This window comes from Dendrobates tinctorius, unplaced genomic scaffold (assembly GCF_039654945.1).
Source record: "Dendrobates tinctorius isolate UK_male_01 unplaced genomic scaffold, ASM3965494v1 ptg000089l, whole genome shotgun sequence".
NCBI lineage: Eukaryota > Metazoa > Chordata > Amphibia > Anura > Dendrobatidae > Dendrobates > Dendrobates tinctorius.
The window spans coordinates 16,997,940-17,015,127 of NW_027361757.1; the positions used below are offsets into that span (position 1 = coordinate 16,997,940).

At 41.5% G+C, this 17,188-nt stretch overlaps 1 protein-coding gene across 8 annotated transcripts in view; it reads left to right on the forward strand.

Annotated features, from left to right (window-relative positions):
• The window catches only part of LOC141098241 (serine/threonine-protein phosphatase 2B catalytic subunit beta isoform), a 119,491-nt gene that overhangs the window by 41,435 nt on the left and 60,868 nt on the right, over positions 1-17,188 (forward strand). For all 8 annotated transcript variants that reach the window (XM_073585859.1, XM_073585864.1, XM_073585860.1 and 5 more), the window contains exons 4-10: positions 443-554; positions 8,015-8,160; positions 9,050-9,189; positions 9,269-9,346; positions 9,447-9,541; positions 10,220-10,345; positions 13,983-14,060. In XM_073585859.1, the coding sequence (XP_073441960.1) occupies positions 443-554; positions 8,015-8,160; positions 9,050-9,189; positions 9,269-9,346; positions 9,447-9,541; positions 10,220-10,345; positions 13,983-14,060 (775 nt within the window). The remainder of the gene's footprint in view (positions 1-442; positions 555-8,014; positions 8,161-9,049; positions 9,190-9,268; positions 9,347-9,446; positions 9,542-10,219; positions 10,346-13,982; positions 14,061-17,188) is intronic.

Here is a 17,188-nt window from a genome sequence, read left to right on the forward strand (position 1 = left end):
TTAGTCCTCTGAAAATTGCCCAGATTGGATATAATTGTAAAAAAACACACAAAAAACACCCAACTATATTGGATACACTGAGTGTAAAGTGTAAAAAAAAAAAAAAAAAAAAAAAAGCCATCGCCCCCCCACAACCATACAGGCAGGTGGTTCTGGAAATACTGATTTAAAAGCACAGGCTACATTTACAAAGATTCATGACTTATTTTTTTATTCAATGAATAAGTTAAATAAAAAAAAAAAAATGAAATCCTTTAAGAAGGAGGCACACTCTTCTGTGAATGGCTGGCTGCACCAATCTGGTGTCACGTATTGCTGCATCCCCTTTATAGGTGGGTATTGCAGGTGATGCAGCACCAAAGATGCTAACAGTGCTATAGGAAACTGTTCATAATTTTGAGAAAATTAAGTTAGATGGTTTACTTCTTTCTGTTCCTAACAGTGCGTGTTATATCTATGGGTCCTGAAGATTCTGTATCCCAATACGCTCTTTCTTTTAAGAGGCAATCATGAATGCAGGCACCTTACAGAATATTTCACTTTTAAACAAGAATGTAAGTAAGAACCCCCTGTGGTATGTGAATATTATACTTTACAAACTTCTCAAGTCCTATTCTAAACACTGTAATATTAGTGATCACCTACAATAGACATGCCTAACTACATCTTTCAGAGTGCTTTGCTGTAGCGAAGGATAATCACAAAGTACAAAATTTTAACTGTTTTAAATGGGTTACTTGGGACTGAAAATGTTGTGGTCTTTTCTTAGTATTTGCAAGATTTTCTATATTGTTGGGAGGCTCACTACTATTGGTATTGGCCGTATCCGGTATTTAACAGTTTACTGCCACTTATCATTTTCGAGTTTATGTGACTGAACTGTATTACCAGGCACAATTGCTTCTGAAATAGAGCTAAACATGGTAATCATTAAATATTGCCACATGCTCAAGTGCTACAACCCCTTTGATCAGCTGATCAAGGGAATGTTGAGAGTCTGAATCCTAAAGATCTAACGGCTCAGTCAGACGGCTTTACTTGCGATTATGTAGCATATCTCCTCTCTTCAAGAACTGATTGCCAGTCCGAGGATTACAATGCGATCCTCGTACGAGTAATATGGCCGTCTGACTGTGCCCTAAAAATGATATCCTATGGGTCACTCCATGTAAGTCTGAGAGCCAGAATGAGGCCAGAAGAAGGATCTCGTAGACTTAGACTGAAAGCTTGTGACCGCTGCTGTTGGGCAAAACTTGCGGTCACAAGATTGCAAAATGGTGCCTGGTGCTGCAAAAGAAAGGGGATTGCGAATTGTCAAATTAAAATAAATAAATAAAGCCAGCTCACCGCAGATGCCTAGTCGTGAAATGAATATTCCTGCCACCAACGAGGCTGATCAGAAGTAAGTAGTAAGAATCCAGTTCAGTGGTATAAATGCTTCAGCTTGTATTAGAGTAAAACCTCTTCCTGTGCATGCATGTGAAGATGTTTTGATCATATATAAATAAAGCTGAAGATTTTATACCGTTGAGCAGGATTCCTCCTACTACATTCAGATTGAGCCCCCCAACAAAGCCTTTGAGTCCAACGTGTGCAACGTTGGACTCAAGTTGACTTTTTTTTTTCTACAGTGTCCATCTTTTAGGCCATAATTATCAAATTGCCAAAGGCAAAAAAAAAACCCTAACTAAAGACTATGAAAGTGTAACTTTTATTTACACTATTAATAGGAATAACAGATTAAAGTATGTGGTTTGGACAAATTAGGGGATAACAACGATATCTTCTGTTACTTCATTGGTAGTCTATATTTACCCCGATCACACAAACTTGTATTTGCATGTAGGTCAGTGTAGCCGCGGACCTACACCATCATACAGTGCCTTGCGAAAGTATTCGGCTCCCTGTAACTTTTCAACCTTTTCCCACATATCATGCTTCAAATCTAATGATACCAAATGTAAATTGTAATATTATTCGGCCCCTTTACTTTCAGTGCAGCAAATTCACTCCAGAAGTTCATTGTGGATCTCTGAATGATCCAATGTTGTCCCAAATGACTAATGATGATAAATATAATCCACCTGTGTGTAATCAAGTCTCCGTATAAAGGCACCTGCTCTGTGATAGTCTCAGGGTTCTGTTTGAAGCACAGAGAGCATCATGAAGACCAAGGACACAACAGTCAGGTCCATGATACTGTTGTGGAGAAGTTTAAAGCCAGATTTGGATACAAAATGATTTTTTCAAAACTTTAAAACTCCCAAGGCGCACTGTGCAAGCGATCATATTGAAATGGAAGGAGTATCATACCACTGCAAATCTACCAAGACCCGGCCGTCCCTCTAAACTTTCTCTCAAACAAGGAGAAGACTGATCAGAGATGCAGCCTAGAGGCCCATGATCACTCTGGATGAGCTGCAGAGATCTACAGCTGAAGTGGGACAGTCTGTCCATAGGACAACAATCAGTCGTACACTGCACAAATCTGGCCTTTATGGAAGAGTGGCAAGAAGAGAGCCATTTCTCAAAGATATCCATAAAAAGTGTCATTTAAAGTTTGCAACAAGCCACCTGGGAGACACACCAAACATGTGGAAGAAGGTGCTCTGGTCAGATGAAACCAAAATTGAACTTTTTGGCAACAATGCCAAACGATATGTTTGGCGTAGAGGCAACACAGCTCATCACCCTGTACACACCATCCCCACTGTCAAACATGGTGGTGGCAGCATCATGGTTTGGGCCTGCTTTTCTTCAGCAGGGACAGGGAAGATGGTTAAAATTGATGGGAATATGGATGGAGCCAAATACAGGACCATTCTTGAAGAAAACCTGTTGGAGTCTGCAAAAGACCTGAGACTGGGACAGATATTTGTCTTCCAAGAAGACAATAATCCCAAACATAAAGCAAAATCTACAATGGAATGGTTCACAAATAAACGTATCCAGGTGTTAGAATAGCCAAGTCAAAGTCCAGACCTGAATTCAATTGAGAATCTGTGGAAAGAGCTGAAAACTGCTGTTCACAAACGATCTCCATCAAACCTCTCTGAGCTCGAGCTGTTTGCCAAGGAAGAATGGACAAAAATTTCAGTCTCTCGATATACAAAACTGATAGAGACATACCCCAAGCGACTTGCAGCTGTAATCGCAGCAAAAGGTGGCGCAATAAACTATTACGTTAAAGGGGCCGAATAATATTGCACGCCCCACTTTTCAGTTTTTGTATTTCCACAAAAATTTAAAATAACCAATAAATTTCATTCAGCTTCACAATTGTGTCCCACTTTTTGTTGATTCTTCACCAAAAATTATCATTTGGGATCTTTGTTTGAAGCATGATATGTGGGAAAAGGTTGAAAAGTTACAGGGGGCCGAATACTTTCGCAAGGCACTGCATATTTTTATATTCATTATCCACATAACTGACTAGTGCTGTTAACCCCTTCGCACCCAAGCCTGTTTGCCTTCGTGACCGGGCCAATTTTTTCAATTCTGACCAGTGTCACTTTATGAGGTCATGACTCTAGAACGCTTCAACGGATCCTGCTGATTCTGACATTTTCTCGTGACATTTTGCAATTTTCAAACTTTTAATTTTTATGCCCTTAAATCAGAGAATGATATCGCACAAAATAGTTAATAAATAACATTTCCCACATGTCTACTTTACATCTGCACAATTTTGGAAACATAATTTTTTTTAGGAAGTTATAAGGGTTAAAAGTTGACCAGCGGATTTCTCATTTTTACAGGAAAATTTGCAACACCATTTTTTTTAGGGACCACCTCACATTTGAAGTGAGTTTGGGGGGGTCAATATGACATAAAATACCCAAAAGTGACACCATTCTAAAAACTGCACCTCTCAATGTACTCAAAACCACATTGAAGAAGTTTATTAACCCTTCAGGTGCTTCACATGAATGAATGGAATGTGGAAGGAAAAAATAAACTTAACTTTTTTTCACAAACAATTTACTTCAGAACCATTTTTTTTTATTTTCACAAGTGTAAAAAGAGAAAATGAACCACAAAATTTTTTGTGCAATTTCTCCCGAATACGCCGATACCCCATATGTGGGGCTAAACCACTGTTTGAGCACACGGCAGAGCTCAGAACGGAAGGAGTGCCGTTTGACATTTTCAATGCAGAATTGGCTGGAATTGAGATCGGATGCCATGTCGCATTTGGAGAGCCCCTGATGTACCTAAACAGTGGAAACCCCCCACAAGTGACCCCATTTTGGAAACTAGACCCCTTAAAGAACTTATCTAGATGTGTCGTGAAAACTTTGAACCCCCAAGTGCTTCACAGAAGTTTATAACGTAGAGCCATGAAAATAAAAAATTATTTTTTTTCCACAAAATGATCTTTTAGAACCCAATTTTTTATTTTCACAAGGGTAACAGGAGAAATTGGACCCCAAAAGTTGTTGTCCAATTTGTCCTGAGTACAGTGGTACCCCATATGTGGAAGAAAACTGCTGTTTGGGCACACGGTGGGGCTCGGAAGGGAAGTAGTGACGTTCTGGAATGCAGACTTTGATGGAATGGTCTGCGGGTGTCATGTTGCGTTTACAGAGCCCCTGATGTACCTAAACAGTGGAAACCCCCAATTCTAATTCCAACCCTAACCCCAACACACCCCTAACCCTAACCCTAGCCCAAGCCCTAACCTGCGTGCCTGCTTTTTTTTTTTTCTTTACTTTTTTTTTTTCTTTTTGTGACAAGATCACTGCCCTGCGATCTGACTCATAGTAACGCCACTTCTCCTCTGATCTCACACTGACAGATGATCAGAGGAGAAGCAGCGTTGCTATGTGATAAGATCGCTGCCTGGCACATAGTAACGTGACTTCTCCTCTGATCTCACACTGACAGATGATCAGAGGAGAAGCAGCATTACTGTGTGACAAGATCGCTGCCTGGCACAGCTGTGACAACCAGACGCTGCGGTCTTCTGGCTCCGCTCCATTGCAGTAACCCCGTGACAACTGAATCCTAGTGATGCTTGGCTGTTGTGAACTCTGTGCTCCGCAGTAATAAAGCAGAGGGGTGGAAAGTTTGTGTGTATATTTGCTTTTACATAAATAAATATGCAACGTGTGAGTCTGTACAAAACAGTAAATCTCTAAATGTATAATTAAATATTTCTGTCCTATGTGCTTGTTGTAACCCGCATCTCAGAATGTCAACATTCACGGCTCAGTCACCTGTAATGTCATTCATGTGCAGTGCATTATGCCCTTCTGTCTCATCAAGTATTACCTAGGCATATAGTAACGTGACTTCTCCTCTGATCTCACACTGACAGATGATCAGAGGTGAAGCAGCGTTACTGTGTGACAAGATCGCTGCCTGGCAGAGATCTAGTCACACAGTAACGCTGCTTCACCTCTGATCATCTGTCAGTGTGAGATCAGAGGAGAAGTTGCGTTACAATGAGTCAGATCGTCGGGAAACCAGAACAGCTTTCCCAGCGAGCCCTCTCATTGGCTGCTGTGATGCTGACGTCATCAGGACCTGAACCAATCAGGTCTCGATGACGTCGGGGGTCCCAGCATGCATTGAGCACCGGGATCCCCGCGTTATACGGTATGTGGGGGTCCCGGGGGGCACAAAACCGCCGACAGGAGATAAACGTCGGCGCTGCATAAAGTCTAGCAAGCGCCAACGTTTATCTACTGTGGACGGTCGGGAAGCGGTTAAGAAACAGTCCTAAGCCTCCCCTTGTACAGGTGAATACATGTTTGTGTGGTTGGGTTACAGATCATGGACTACCAATGCAGGGGTTGGACAAAATAATGGAAACACCTGGAAACATCAATAAAAGTTAGTTTAATATGGTGTAGGTCCACTTTTTGCGGCCATTACAGCCTCGATTATCCGAGGTTTGGATTCATACAAGGTGTGAATTGTTTCCAAAGGAATTTTAGCCCATACTTCAGTTAAAACACCCTCCAGTTCTTTGAGCGACGATGGCGGCGGAAATCGACCTTAAATGCTCAATAATGTTGAGGTCTGAGTATTGTGGGGGCCAGGTGAGATGCTCAACTTCATTAGAATGTTCCTCGTGCCATGCTTTAATGATTCTAGCTGTATGAATTGGTGCATTATCATCCTGAAAGATGGCGTTCCCCTCCGGGACAGTGCTTGAACCATAGGATGCACTTGGTCGCCCAAAATGCCTAAATAATCTCAGCTGTTAATTCTTCCATGAAGGGATATCATTGGCCTGGTGGATCTCCACGAAATAGCACCCAAGATCATCACATAACCTCCACCATGTTTTACGGTTGGGAGAAGGCAGTCTGGATGGAATGCTTCTTTCGACTGTCTCCAAACGTACACTCGGCCGGAGGTCGGAAATAGGGTAAATGATGATTCGTCTGAGAATATCACGTTTCCACTGCTCGAGGGACCAATTCTGGAGGTTTCTACACCACTCTAAATGCTTGGAAACATTTGTCATTAAGAGCAGCGGTTTTCTAATTGCATCTCTTCCGTGGAATCCAGATTTGTGCAGCTCCCGACGAACAATTTTCATGGAAACTGGGTTCTGTAGGTGTTCATTGAGCTCAGCAGTGATTTTTGGTGCCGTGGTCTTGCGATCCTCTCTCACAATTAGATTTAGAGTCCGACGGTCTCTCTCAGTCAACTTCGACTTTCGGCCGGACCTGTGCTTTGCTGCGGATGTTTTTCCTTCTCTTTCAAACGCAGTCATTACTTTGGAGACAGTACCTCTTGACACGCCAAGCATTCGGGCACTTTCTGTTACACTAGCGCCTGCCATACGAGCACCAACAATTTGGCCTCTTTGAAAATCCGTGAGGTCTGCCATTGGAATCAGGTTCTCATCAATGTTTTTACAATTCTGCAAAACAAACAGTTAATTTACACACACATAACACAAATAATCAACAACAAAACATTACCATATGTCACGGTTTGCATGCTTATAACACGTTCGAAGATTATGATGCCAAACCGTTAGGTGTTTCCATTATTTTGTCCAACCCCTGTGTGTGTGTGTGTGTGTATATGTATGTATATGTGTATATATATATATATAAATATTGTTATCCCCTAATTTGTCCAAACCACATACTGAGCTCTGCAAATTTTAATCTGGTTTTCATATTAATATGGTGATAGTAAGGTAAATTTTAATGATCTTAAGGGTTTTTTTTTTTTTTTTTTGCCTTTTGGCAATTTGCTGATAATTGTATGTACCTTACGCTGACTTTTTGAACTGCAAAGTTTAATCTCGCCATCTTTTAGACCAGACACAATAATGCAGTACATGACACTGTTTCTGATTGACAAAAAATGTCTAACAGACTCCATTTGGACTGTGCCTCATTGTGCTGAATGGCCTTTGGAGTTTTCATCTGAATCACATTTTTTGGGTGCTTCAAACAGACCCCAATGGAAATGGGCAAAGGAGACCCAAGAGTGGTGTGACACGAGCCTGAGCCAAAGGATTTCTATCTGTATAGTTACATCTCTATCTTAAAGTAGATGGGAGGGAATTCTAGAAAGTGGAATTGGTATTGGAGTTTTAAATGAAGCCTTGGGAAGATATGTGGTAAACTGATTTTTATGTTGCCTTGAGCTTTCCAAGGAATTAATAAAGTGGGTTAACGTGGATTTTTAAGGGGTTGATTTTCCCCCAAAGTTTTGGCATGCTACCCACTTAGTTTTAATTAACAAGGATTCCCTGCTGCCTTCTTGCAGGCCTCTTTCTCCAAGTATTGATGGTGGCAAGCGGGTCTGGGATATGTACAGTATCTCTCCCGCTGTAAACCGGGGGATCCCATGTGATAGACATTCTAAAAATTGGCATGATGTCTGGTGGATACAGATAAGATGAAATTCTGGAATCTCCTGAGTGGTAGTCTTTTAAACTTGTGTTTTCAGAAAATTCCGTTTGTATGTCAGTACAAACCCTATTCTTTTTGTTTCATGACAGAAATTTAGTGATAACTTTTGTGTGGTTTTTATTTAGGTAAAATAAAATATTCAGAAAGAGTTTATGAAGCCTGTATGGAAGCATTTGATTGTCTTCCCTTAGCTGCACTTTTAAACCAACAATTTCTTTGTGTCCATGGGGGACTATCTCCAGAAATACACACGTTAGATGACATTAAAAGAGTGAGTATCTTGAATTATGAAATATTATGTATTCTATAACAATGAATGAAAGTCGGTTTGTGTTTGTTTTTTTTTGTTTTTTTTTGTCTCTTGCACCCAGGAATGTTGTCTCCTACCCTTATCGCCAAAGTATAAGTCACCTGGCTATTCCAAGATTGTAAACTCAGGTGATAATCATTCTCCAAGTGTTCAGTGCTGTGCCTCTGTCACTGCCCCGTCACAACTACAGCACGCGTCTGGGCTCATCCACATTAGTACAGCCGCTGAGCTCGTTCACTGGCTGCAGCGGTCACGTGTGTCATAGTTGTGATGTCATTGCTGGATTCTTAACAAAGATCAGGGCAGCAGTGAGCAACTAGTTATTTTTACCTATGGAATCTGATGGAGAGGGAAATCCCAGAAAACCCCTTTTAACTATATTTGCACGATAAAATATAATTTAAAAAAAAAAAAACTTTTTTTGGTTCCTCCTATTTGTAAAGTTACACCCTTTTTTGCAGCTATCCGTGGGCTTTTTTTTTTTGTGTGGAATGAGCACTTTGGGGTGCATATAAATTTGGTTTTCAATGTGCTTAATGGAGCAGTATCCAGGAGCAGCAACACTCAATGATGGAGTGATACTACCCTGTGCTGTTTTACATCCGGCCAGTGCTGGAGCTGATTGCTGGTGATCGATGGGTATGCACAACACTGAAGAAAGTCTGGGTGATTGATAAAACGTCTCAACCACATACCCTCTGTCCTGCTCTTGGCTTTTATTTACCCCAAGCCCTGTATTGATTGATTGTTTGCCTGCGCAATACATGCTTTTTAATAACCTGTTATTTGGTGACTCATTAACTCTAATGCAGCTGTATCGTAACAAGCATGCCCTCTATTCTGGTTGTAGTTAGACAGGTTCAAGGAACCTCCAGCGTTTGGCCCCATGTGTGACTTGTTGTGGTCAGACCCTTCCGAAGATTTTGGTAACGAGAAGTCGCAAGAACACTTCAGTCATAACACAGTCAGAGGATGCTCTTACTTCTATAGGTATGTTACCTTTTTAGAGTGTTTAGGGGCTTCGTAATGTGGACTGAATATCATTAAATTATTAATATTCTTATTTCAGTTACCCAGCTGTTTGTGAGTTTTTGCTGACTAACAACCTGCTGTCAATCATCCGAGCGCATGAAGCACAAGATGCTGGGTAAGACTGTGGAATGTCAGCTTGCTTTTTTTTTTTTTTTTACTGAAAGGTTTGCAGTTTTTGCCACATCTCATGTTGTATATTTTTTATGTCACTGCAGTTATCGAATGTACAGAAAAAGTCAAACAACGGGGTTTCCTTCTTTAATAACGATATTTTCAGCTCCTAACTACTTAGATGTCTATAATAATAAAGGTATGCTTGTTTTTTTGCATTCAATGTTCAATTTTTACAATGTGCTAAGTGAGTGGAAAAGTGATTACTATACTGCCAGTTTCTAGATGTCGCTCACATCCAGCATGATGGATCTAGTGGCATTTTTTTTAAATTAAAGATATTACCCGATACCTGGGTAACTCCTTTTCAAGTAAAGTAGGTCCCTTTTATGATATATAAAATCAGAGCATAAACTTTCCTCCCGTGCAGACTCAGTTCTAGCCACCATGTTGGCGCCAGGGCTCACATGACAGTCTCGTTAAATTAGTTCTGCGGCCAATCAGTGGCTGCTGTTGGACTGCTGTGCACTCGATCTTTCGTCCGTACCTCGGACCAATTGAAGTTGAGTTCATCAGCCTATTGGCGACCGTTGATTTGTTGCAATCCTCACGTAGCATAGCCATGTCATGTAAGCCCCAGCAACCACATCACTATAACGGCACCAATACGGGAGGTGAGTACTGTATGTTGTTTTTATTTTATAAGAGTGGTTACTTTTATTTATTTAAAATTTTGTTGTCCAGGTAGTGGATAACCCATTTTAAAACTTTCTACTGCTTATTCTTTGTTCAATGATAAAAATATAAAATAAAATACTTAGCCTCCAAAAACTGTAAAAATTATTGTCTTTAATGATTTTCCCCACTCATATTACAGCTGCTGTATTAAAATATGAAAATAATGTGATGAATATTCGACAGTTCAACTGCTCCCCACACCCGTACTGGCTGCCGAACTTCATGGATGTCTTCACTTGGTCCTTGCCATTTGTCGGTGAAAAAGGTATAGCACTGATTTCTGCATTTTAAATGACCACAACATTGTGGGTGAAACATGTCCACTGATCCATCTATATATAACAGATCTAATTATTTCAATTCATCTTTATCTCTGATTGCCTATTATCTGCTTTTATGTCCAGCTACTTAATTCAGGCAAATAATATGACTTGCAAATCTTCTTTGACCTTCGTGGCCTTTTGCATGTTCATATTGTTACATTGGTTGCTATCAAAATGAAATTGCAATGTGTTCTTTACCTGGAATGTTTGCAATAAAGGCAAAAGGGATCCACTCTGTATAGGGTAGGGGTCCCCAACCTGTAGCTCGGAAGCAACATGTGGCTTACGGACCCATAATGTGGGCTCACGGCGGTCTGCCAGCTTGGTGCATTAGCTCCAGGTCGAGCAAATAGGTTTGAAGAGCACATCTCAAAATTGTGAATTTTGTGAGTAGCCCTGCACAGAAGAGCAGATCTTGGGTGCACATTTACTGTTTTTTGGGGTTTAGAGATAATTTAAGTATGGTACGCTGGAAACAGGATGATGCTACCTGTAAGAGGAGATACCAGTGGGTCCAGCGGCGGTGCCTGAGTCTGGCGGCGTGGCCAGCGCGGTGGCAGCTCCAGCAGCGGGTGGGATCCTGGCGGCGGCTAGCCGGCAGGAAAGTTCGCGGGCTGTGCACAGGTGGCAAGCCGCGATGCTTCCTGCCGGCTGTGGCGGGGGGGTGCGGCGAGGTGGCCAGCGGCGGTGTTCGGGTTCGCCCCCCCCCCCCCCCCCCCCGTGGAGGTCTTTGCAGCACCGTTCTCCCACGGTATCCAGCACCTGTTTTCAGCGGTCACGTGGCACCGCTTATTAAAGACATGAATATGCGCATATTCATTCTTGAAGACCACCTGTTGAAATCTGCAAAAGGCCTGAGACTGGGATGGAGATTTGTCCTCCAACAAGACAATGATCCCAAACATAAAGCAAAATCTACAATGGAATGGTTCACAAATAAACGTATCCAGGTGTTAGAATGGCCAAATCAAAGTCCAGACCTGAATCCAATCGAGAATCTGTGGAAAGAGCTGAAAACTGCTGTTCACAAACGATCTCCATCAAACCTCACTGAGCTCAAGCGGTTTACCAAGGAAGAATGGGCAAGAATTTCAGTCTCTCGATGTACAAAACTGATATAGATATACCCTAAGCGACTTGCAGCTGTATTATATATTATTTGTTTTCTTATTTCCGAAGGCAGAATTATTTTCCTTCTGTTATTTCTTTAGGAATCCCATGAGTACATTCATAACTGAATGTAACAAGATCAGAGTGTCATTACACGGTGTGCTACTATCGATATTGACACTGTTGGAGTTTTGTTTATGCGTTTTTAGGAGGGATAATGTGAGCAACAAAATGCTCTGAAAGAGTATATTCTCCAATATGACCCGCCAGGCGAGCATCTCTGCATTTGTCAGGGAATTAGCGAATTTCCATTTCCACATTGCGTAGGAATGCTGCTATTTTTTTTATTTATTGCTTGTTGGGTCTTGTGTCTGAAGTTTATTCACTGTTTTGGAAGTGAAAAGCCACCTTTCAGCTTTAAAGTGAACCGTTCATTTGATTCATGCAGCCTGAAAAACATGGGCATCATGAATCGTACACAGACTGCAGCATTTTCGAGAAAACCTACTTCGTCCATAGCATAAGTAGTAGGCTCTATGTGTCTTAAATGAACTAATCAGAGACAGGTACCTTTGCATCATCTCCTTGCACACATAGGGAGAGCACAAACCATCTGAAGGAGCCGGGCAGGGAGAATCCATTGGGGACCTGCCTTAGACCGGTAGTCCAAGATGCATAGACAACAAGCAGTGTTTTCTCTGAAATGCTGCAGCATGTCTGAATGAAGCACACAAGGCTCTAATATCGCAGCCAGTGTCTGATCCATACCCATGTTCTGGCAGCAGGAAGATGGGTTTTCTTTCATTATACTACGGTATTTAGTTTGTATTTTAATTAGTGATGAGCGAACGTGCTCGCCTCTACTCGGTACTTGCCCGAGTATCACTGTACTCGGGGAGCACCGAGCATTTCCAGGATTACTTGGCGGTTACACAGGTCTCCACCCAGCATTTTTAGCTGACTTTAGAGACCCAATCACGATGCAGGGATTGTCTGCCAGGCTGTGAAACGCCGCAGCCATCTTTGCTGTGGTCATATAAGAGATCGGATGCCGCCCTGCTCGGCGGCCCCTTTCACATATCTGTGCGGGGGTATATGGCTATAGAGATATAGCCATATATATTTAAAAAAAAAATGGTGTGGGCTCTCGTGCAAATTTCTGCCCCAGAGGGGGAAAGCCGGGGGCCAATATTTGTAGCCAGAAAGGCTATGCAGACAGCTGCGGGCTGCAAATACCAGCCCGCAGCCGCCCCAGAAATGGCGCATCTATAAGATACGCCAATTCTGACACTTAGCCCCTCTCTTCCCACTGCCGTGTAGCGGTGGCATATGGGGTAATAAGGGGTTAATGTCACCTTGCTATTGAAAGGTGACATTAAGCCTGGTTAATAATGTAGAGGTGTCAATAAGATGTCTATCCATTATTAATCTTATATTAAGTGTTAAAAAAAGACAGCCAGAAAATTTTTTTTTAAAGAAATAAAACACGACACGGTTTTCATAATTTTTATTATACGCCCAGATCCTAGCGAAGCCATCGATTACCTGCAAAAAATTAGAAACCCCCCCCCCAAAAAAAAAAAAACCAAACCAACCTATACTTGCCTTTCCGACGCAGTCCCTCTTTAAAAATTAGTGTCCCACAACGATCTCCCCTATAGAGCAGTCAAATCAGCAGAGGTGACCGCTCTATAGGCTTCCAATGACACAGTGACCAGAGAGACTGCGGGAGGGTTATATCATTGGAGTTCACTTTACGGCAGCACTGCTACGTGAGAAAATTCCCATGCTGTAGTGCTGCCATAAGTTACAGGTGAACTCCTGTGACCTCCTGGTGGAGTGATACAGTGCGGAGTGTTATCTCCGTCACTGTATCGCTGGAGCCCCTGGAGAGCTGTCAAATCAGCTGATGTGGCAGCTCTCCACTGGAGATCGACGTGGGACCATCGTTATTAATGGATTACGGTGGAAAGGTGAGTATAGGTTGATTTATTATTTTAATATTTGCAGGAGACGAAGGCTTCGGGGAATTAGGTGTGTGCGGTGAGTATGTACTCTGTTATGTGTGTAAAAAAAAAAAAAGACATACAGAACATACAACATATAACATACAGTACCTATTTTGTATGTTCTGTATGGTTTTTTTTTTTTTTACATTCACCACATTAGCTGGATGATGGGAATACTGCTTTCCCATCATCCGCTTATGCTGTCACTATAGTATACCCGAGTATTCCAATGTGCTCGGCCCAAGCAACGAGCACCCGAGCATTTTAATGCTCGCCCATCACTAATTTTAATATCAAATAAACAAAATTTCATGTAGCAAACAGTTCTGCAAATGCTTTTATTTCATAGTTATCCGTGATGATCGTTTGACTAATTGCATGTGATCTTTGCATAAAATTTTTAAAGTGTTTTAATTATTATTACTGTTTTGTTCAATTGCATATTTTTCTCTTTAAACAGTCACAGAGATGCTTGTAAATGTCTTGAGTATTTGCTCAGATGATGAGTTAATGACTGAAGGAGAAGACCAATTTGACGGTAGGAACTTTGTAATATTCCTAGTTGCTGATTCTTTTTATAGAGGCAGTCAGTGCATGTGTGCAAGTCCTCGCCTTATAAAACTGTAACCATGAAGTAAAGGGCAACATCCTAAATGATTTTATTGATCATTACATTTGGCATTTTTATGGTAAGATTATAGTTGGGGTTTTCCTGGAGCGTAGGTTTCAATGCAAAGAAAAATTGTTATGATTTTCTTGAAAATTTTTTTTATCTAGTAATATGTATGGTTACTATTCCCCATGCATTAACCGTTTTAAGTGTCATTTAGTTACTTCAGAATATCTCCACATTGGGAGTGTGTGAGCTGAGAATTTCCATGGGAATGATGGGAAAGCCCTTGTCCATAAAATAGAGAGATTTTCCCCCTCCCCTTTGTCTATTCACGCCTGATCTATCCACTTTGATTACATTGTGAGGCTGAAGTGGAAGGCACTTGTGTCTACTAACAGGTTGAATCTAGCTGTGGGCAAATTGGTGAATTTCTCTAGTTTTTACTTACATCATTGAACTCGTGGGTCTTTCATTGTCAAGTGTTTCTTGTTACTCATTGGGGTTAAGAACTAGTGTCCCCTTTTTTTGTGAGATAGGCATGGCTTACTCATTCCTTGGGATTGTGATGACTGGAATTAAAGGGAGCCTGTCAGGTCAGATAATGCTATTAAAGGGACTGTCAATACAGATTGACTAGTCAAACGAAGTCCTGACTCTCGGTGCTTCAAGGCTGGGTCAATTTAAAAAACACCTTCCTCCTTGCTTATTTTCTCTCTATTTCCACCTCCTCTCTTCTTTGATTGACAGCTCTGGTTTTCATAGGGCCAGAGAATAGCGGAGATAGATGGAAACCAAGCGGGTAGCGAAGGTGTATAAAATGATTGTCCCCGCCATGAAGTACTGAGCACCTGTACTTGGTTTGAACACTAATTTTGTGCTGAAAGTCCCTTTTAACCTGCTGATATAGGGTTTATTTGCAGGTTAATAGCATTAGAAAAGTGCTAGATGCTGTATTGAAAGTGTGGCACCCGACAAAAATATTTCTCCCAGGGGTTATCAGCTTTCAGTCATACAGGCGTGCTGCTCACATATATGATGCTTCTACCCTTCCGTATTGACATTCACATGAAATGTACACCACTAGAAAAACTAACTGACAGCCGTTTATGTTCTGGTGCACTAAACAGAAACAGTGCTGAGAGCAGTGACTGTATCCGTGCCTGGATGACTAAAAGCCGGCACCTCCATGGAGGAATAAATGTTGCTGGGCACGTTCCTAATGCTATTATTCTGCATATTAACCCTATATTTTTAGGTTAATAGCTGTATTCCTTGTGACAAGTATTTTTTCAAGGAACATTAATAAGTCATATATAGTTCTCTTCTCTGTATGTTCCTAGAAATGAGACCTTACCTGCCCCCTTTTTCCTCCACACTGGCTTGTTTGGCTGTAATACAACTGACTGCAGCAGGAGCCTCCCCCCTCTGTATATGAAGATGTGAAAGCCTCAGTTGCTCGTCATCGAGGAATTGTAATGCCCAACTCGAATTTAATCTCTGTTCTCCACAGGATTACCGCAAAATTGTTAGGTTTAAGGACATGTAAAAAAAATCCTGCAGGCTGATGATCAGTATGGGCAAATGTGTCTATCATTTCTAGGCTTGGTGTTCCTTTTTAAGTGGTTGCATTCTTCATAAACGTGCAACCACTTCTCCCTACTACATGCCTTCTCTGGCTCCAATCTGACCCTGTGCAGGTACTTTACTTGTGTAGTGTTGCAGTTCTCTGCACAGCATCTATTGAGGAGTGCCATTGGGCAGATAGAGTATCAAATTGGCTTAAGCACCTTTTTGGGTAGGGGTCCCAGAGGTCAGAGAGCCACTTGTCAGTGCTTTGTGGTACATCTTATGGTTCTGTTTTACATTTCCCAGCTCTTGCTACTCCCTGTGTGTATTCTTCTTTATGACAAAATGACATAAAGTTATTTGATCTAAAAAGGATTTAAAAGCGTAAGGCTATGTGCACACGTTGCAGATTCACCTGCGTTTTTTTCCGCTTGGAACTGCAGGTAAAACCGCAGGTAAAGTGACCTTTGGTTTGGTCTGCGGTTTTGCCTTGCGGTTTCACACCTCTACTATGTTAAAGGTGTGAAACCGCCCAAACAATTGACATGCTGCGGTTTGTAAACCGCAGCAAAACCGCAGCGTGAGCACAGTGGATTTGAAAACCCATAGGGTTTCATTGTACTGTACTTGGTCTGCGGAACTGCTGCGTTTCCGCAGGGCCAAAACCGCTGCGGAAATGCAGCAGAATCCGCACCGTGTTCACATAGCCTAAAAATATTTCAAGAAGTTCTAGTGGTGATAAATAAAGCTAAAAGCTCTAAGTTATGTAAGAATAATCAGTTAAAAATATGCTTTTGTATGATTTAATAAGCTAAAACGTCTTCTGCTATTGTCGCTTCTGGCCGTGCTGTAGAGGTGAAATTTTTTTCCTTTGGATGTGTTCCATTCATAGGAAAAAATGGCAACAGAATGGAAGCGCTATGCGCCATATTTTGTCAGGTGCCTTGCAGCCAATACACCTAAAAATGGCTTTTGGATAATTTTTTTTTATTGATACCCACGCAAGTTCCTTTTTGCTCATTGTTAAGAAAAAAAAATCACTAAAACTGTTTCTTCAAGGTCTACGTCACTTCTAAAATCTAGGTGTATTTGTCCACCACTGATGCATGTATTAAACATGCACAGTAGGGCCAGAAACTTCAAAAGTGGAGTTGTTCCCTCCCTTTTAAGGTAACAGCTTATGCTGAAATATGTAGTTTGCTCTACACAGTTTTAGAGCAGGAAGAGCAAATCACGTTTATGTCCAATTTTTTTGAAAGATTTTGTATTTTATGCATTTCGAGCCATGCTCCTCCTTAGCAGTCCATGGGTGGTCCTATTGCATGATTGGCCGTTTCCCCCTATTTGTCTGTGCATCCAGAGGACGGTGCCAATCATCGTGTAGAACCGGCCACTGGACTCCTATGCAGAGACTGAGCAGGGTTTTAATTATATGATCTGCTTAATCTTTTCCCACAAAGCTTTACATCAGTCTGCTCAGCTATAAC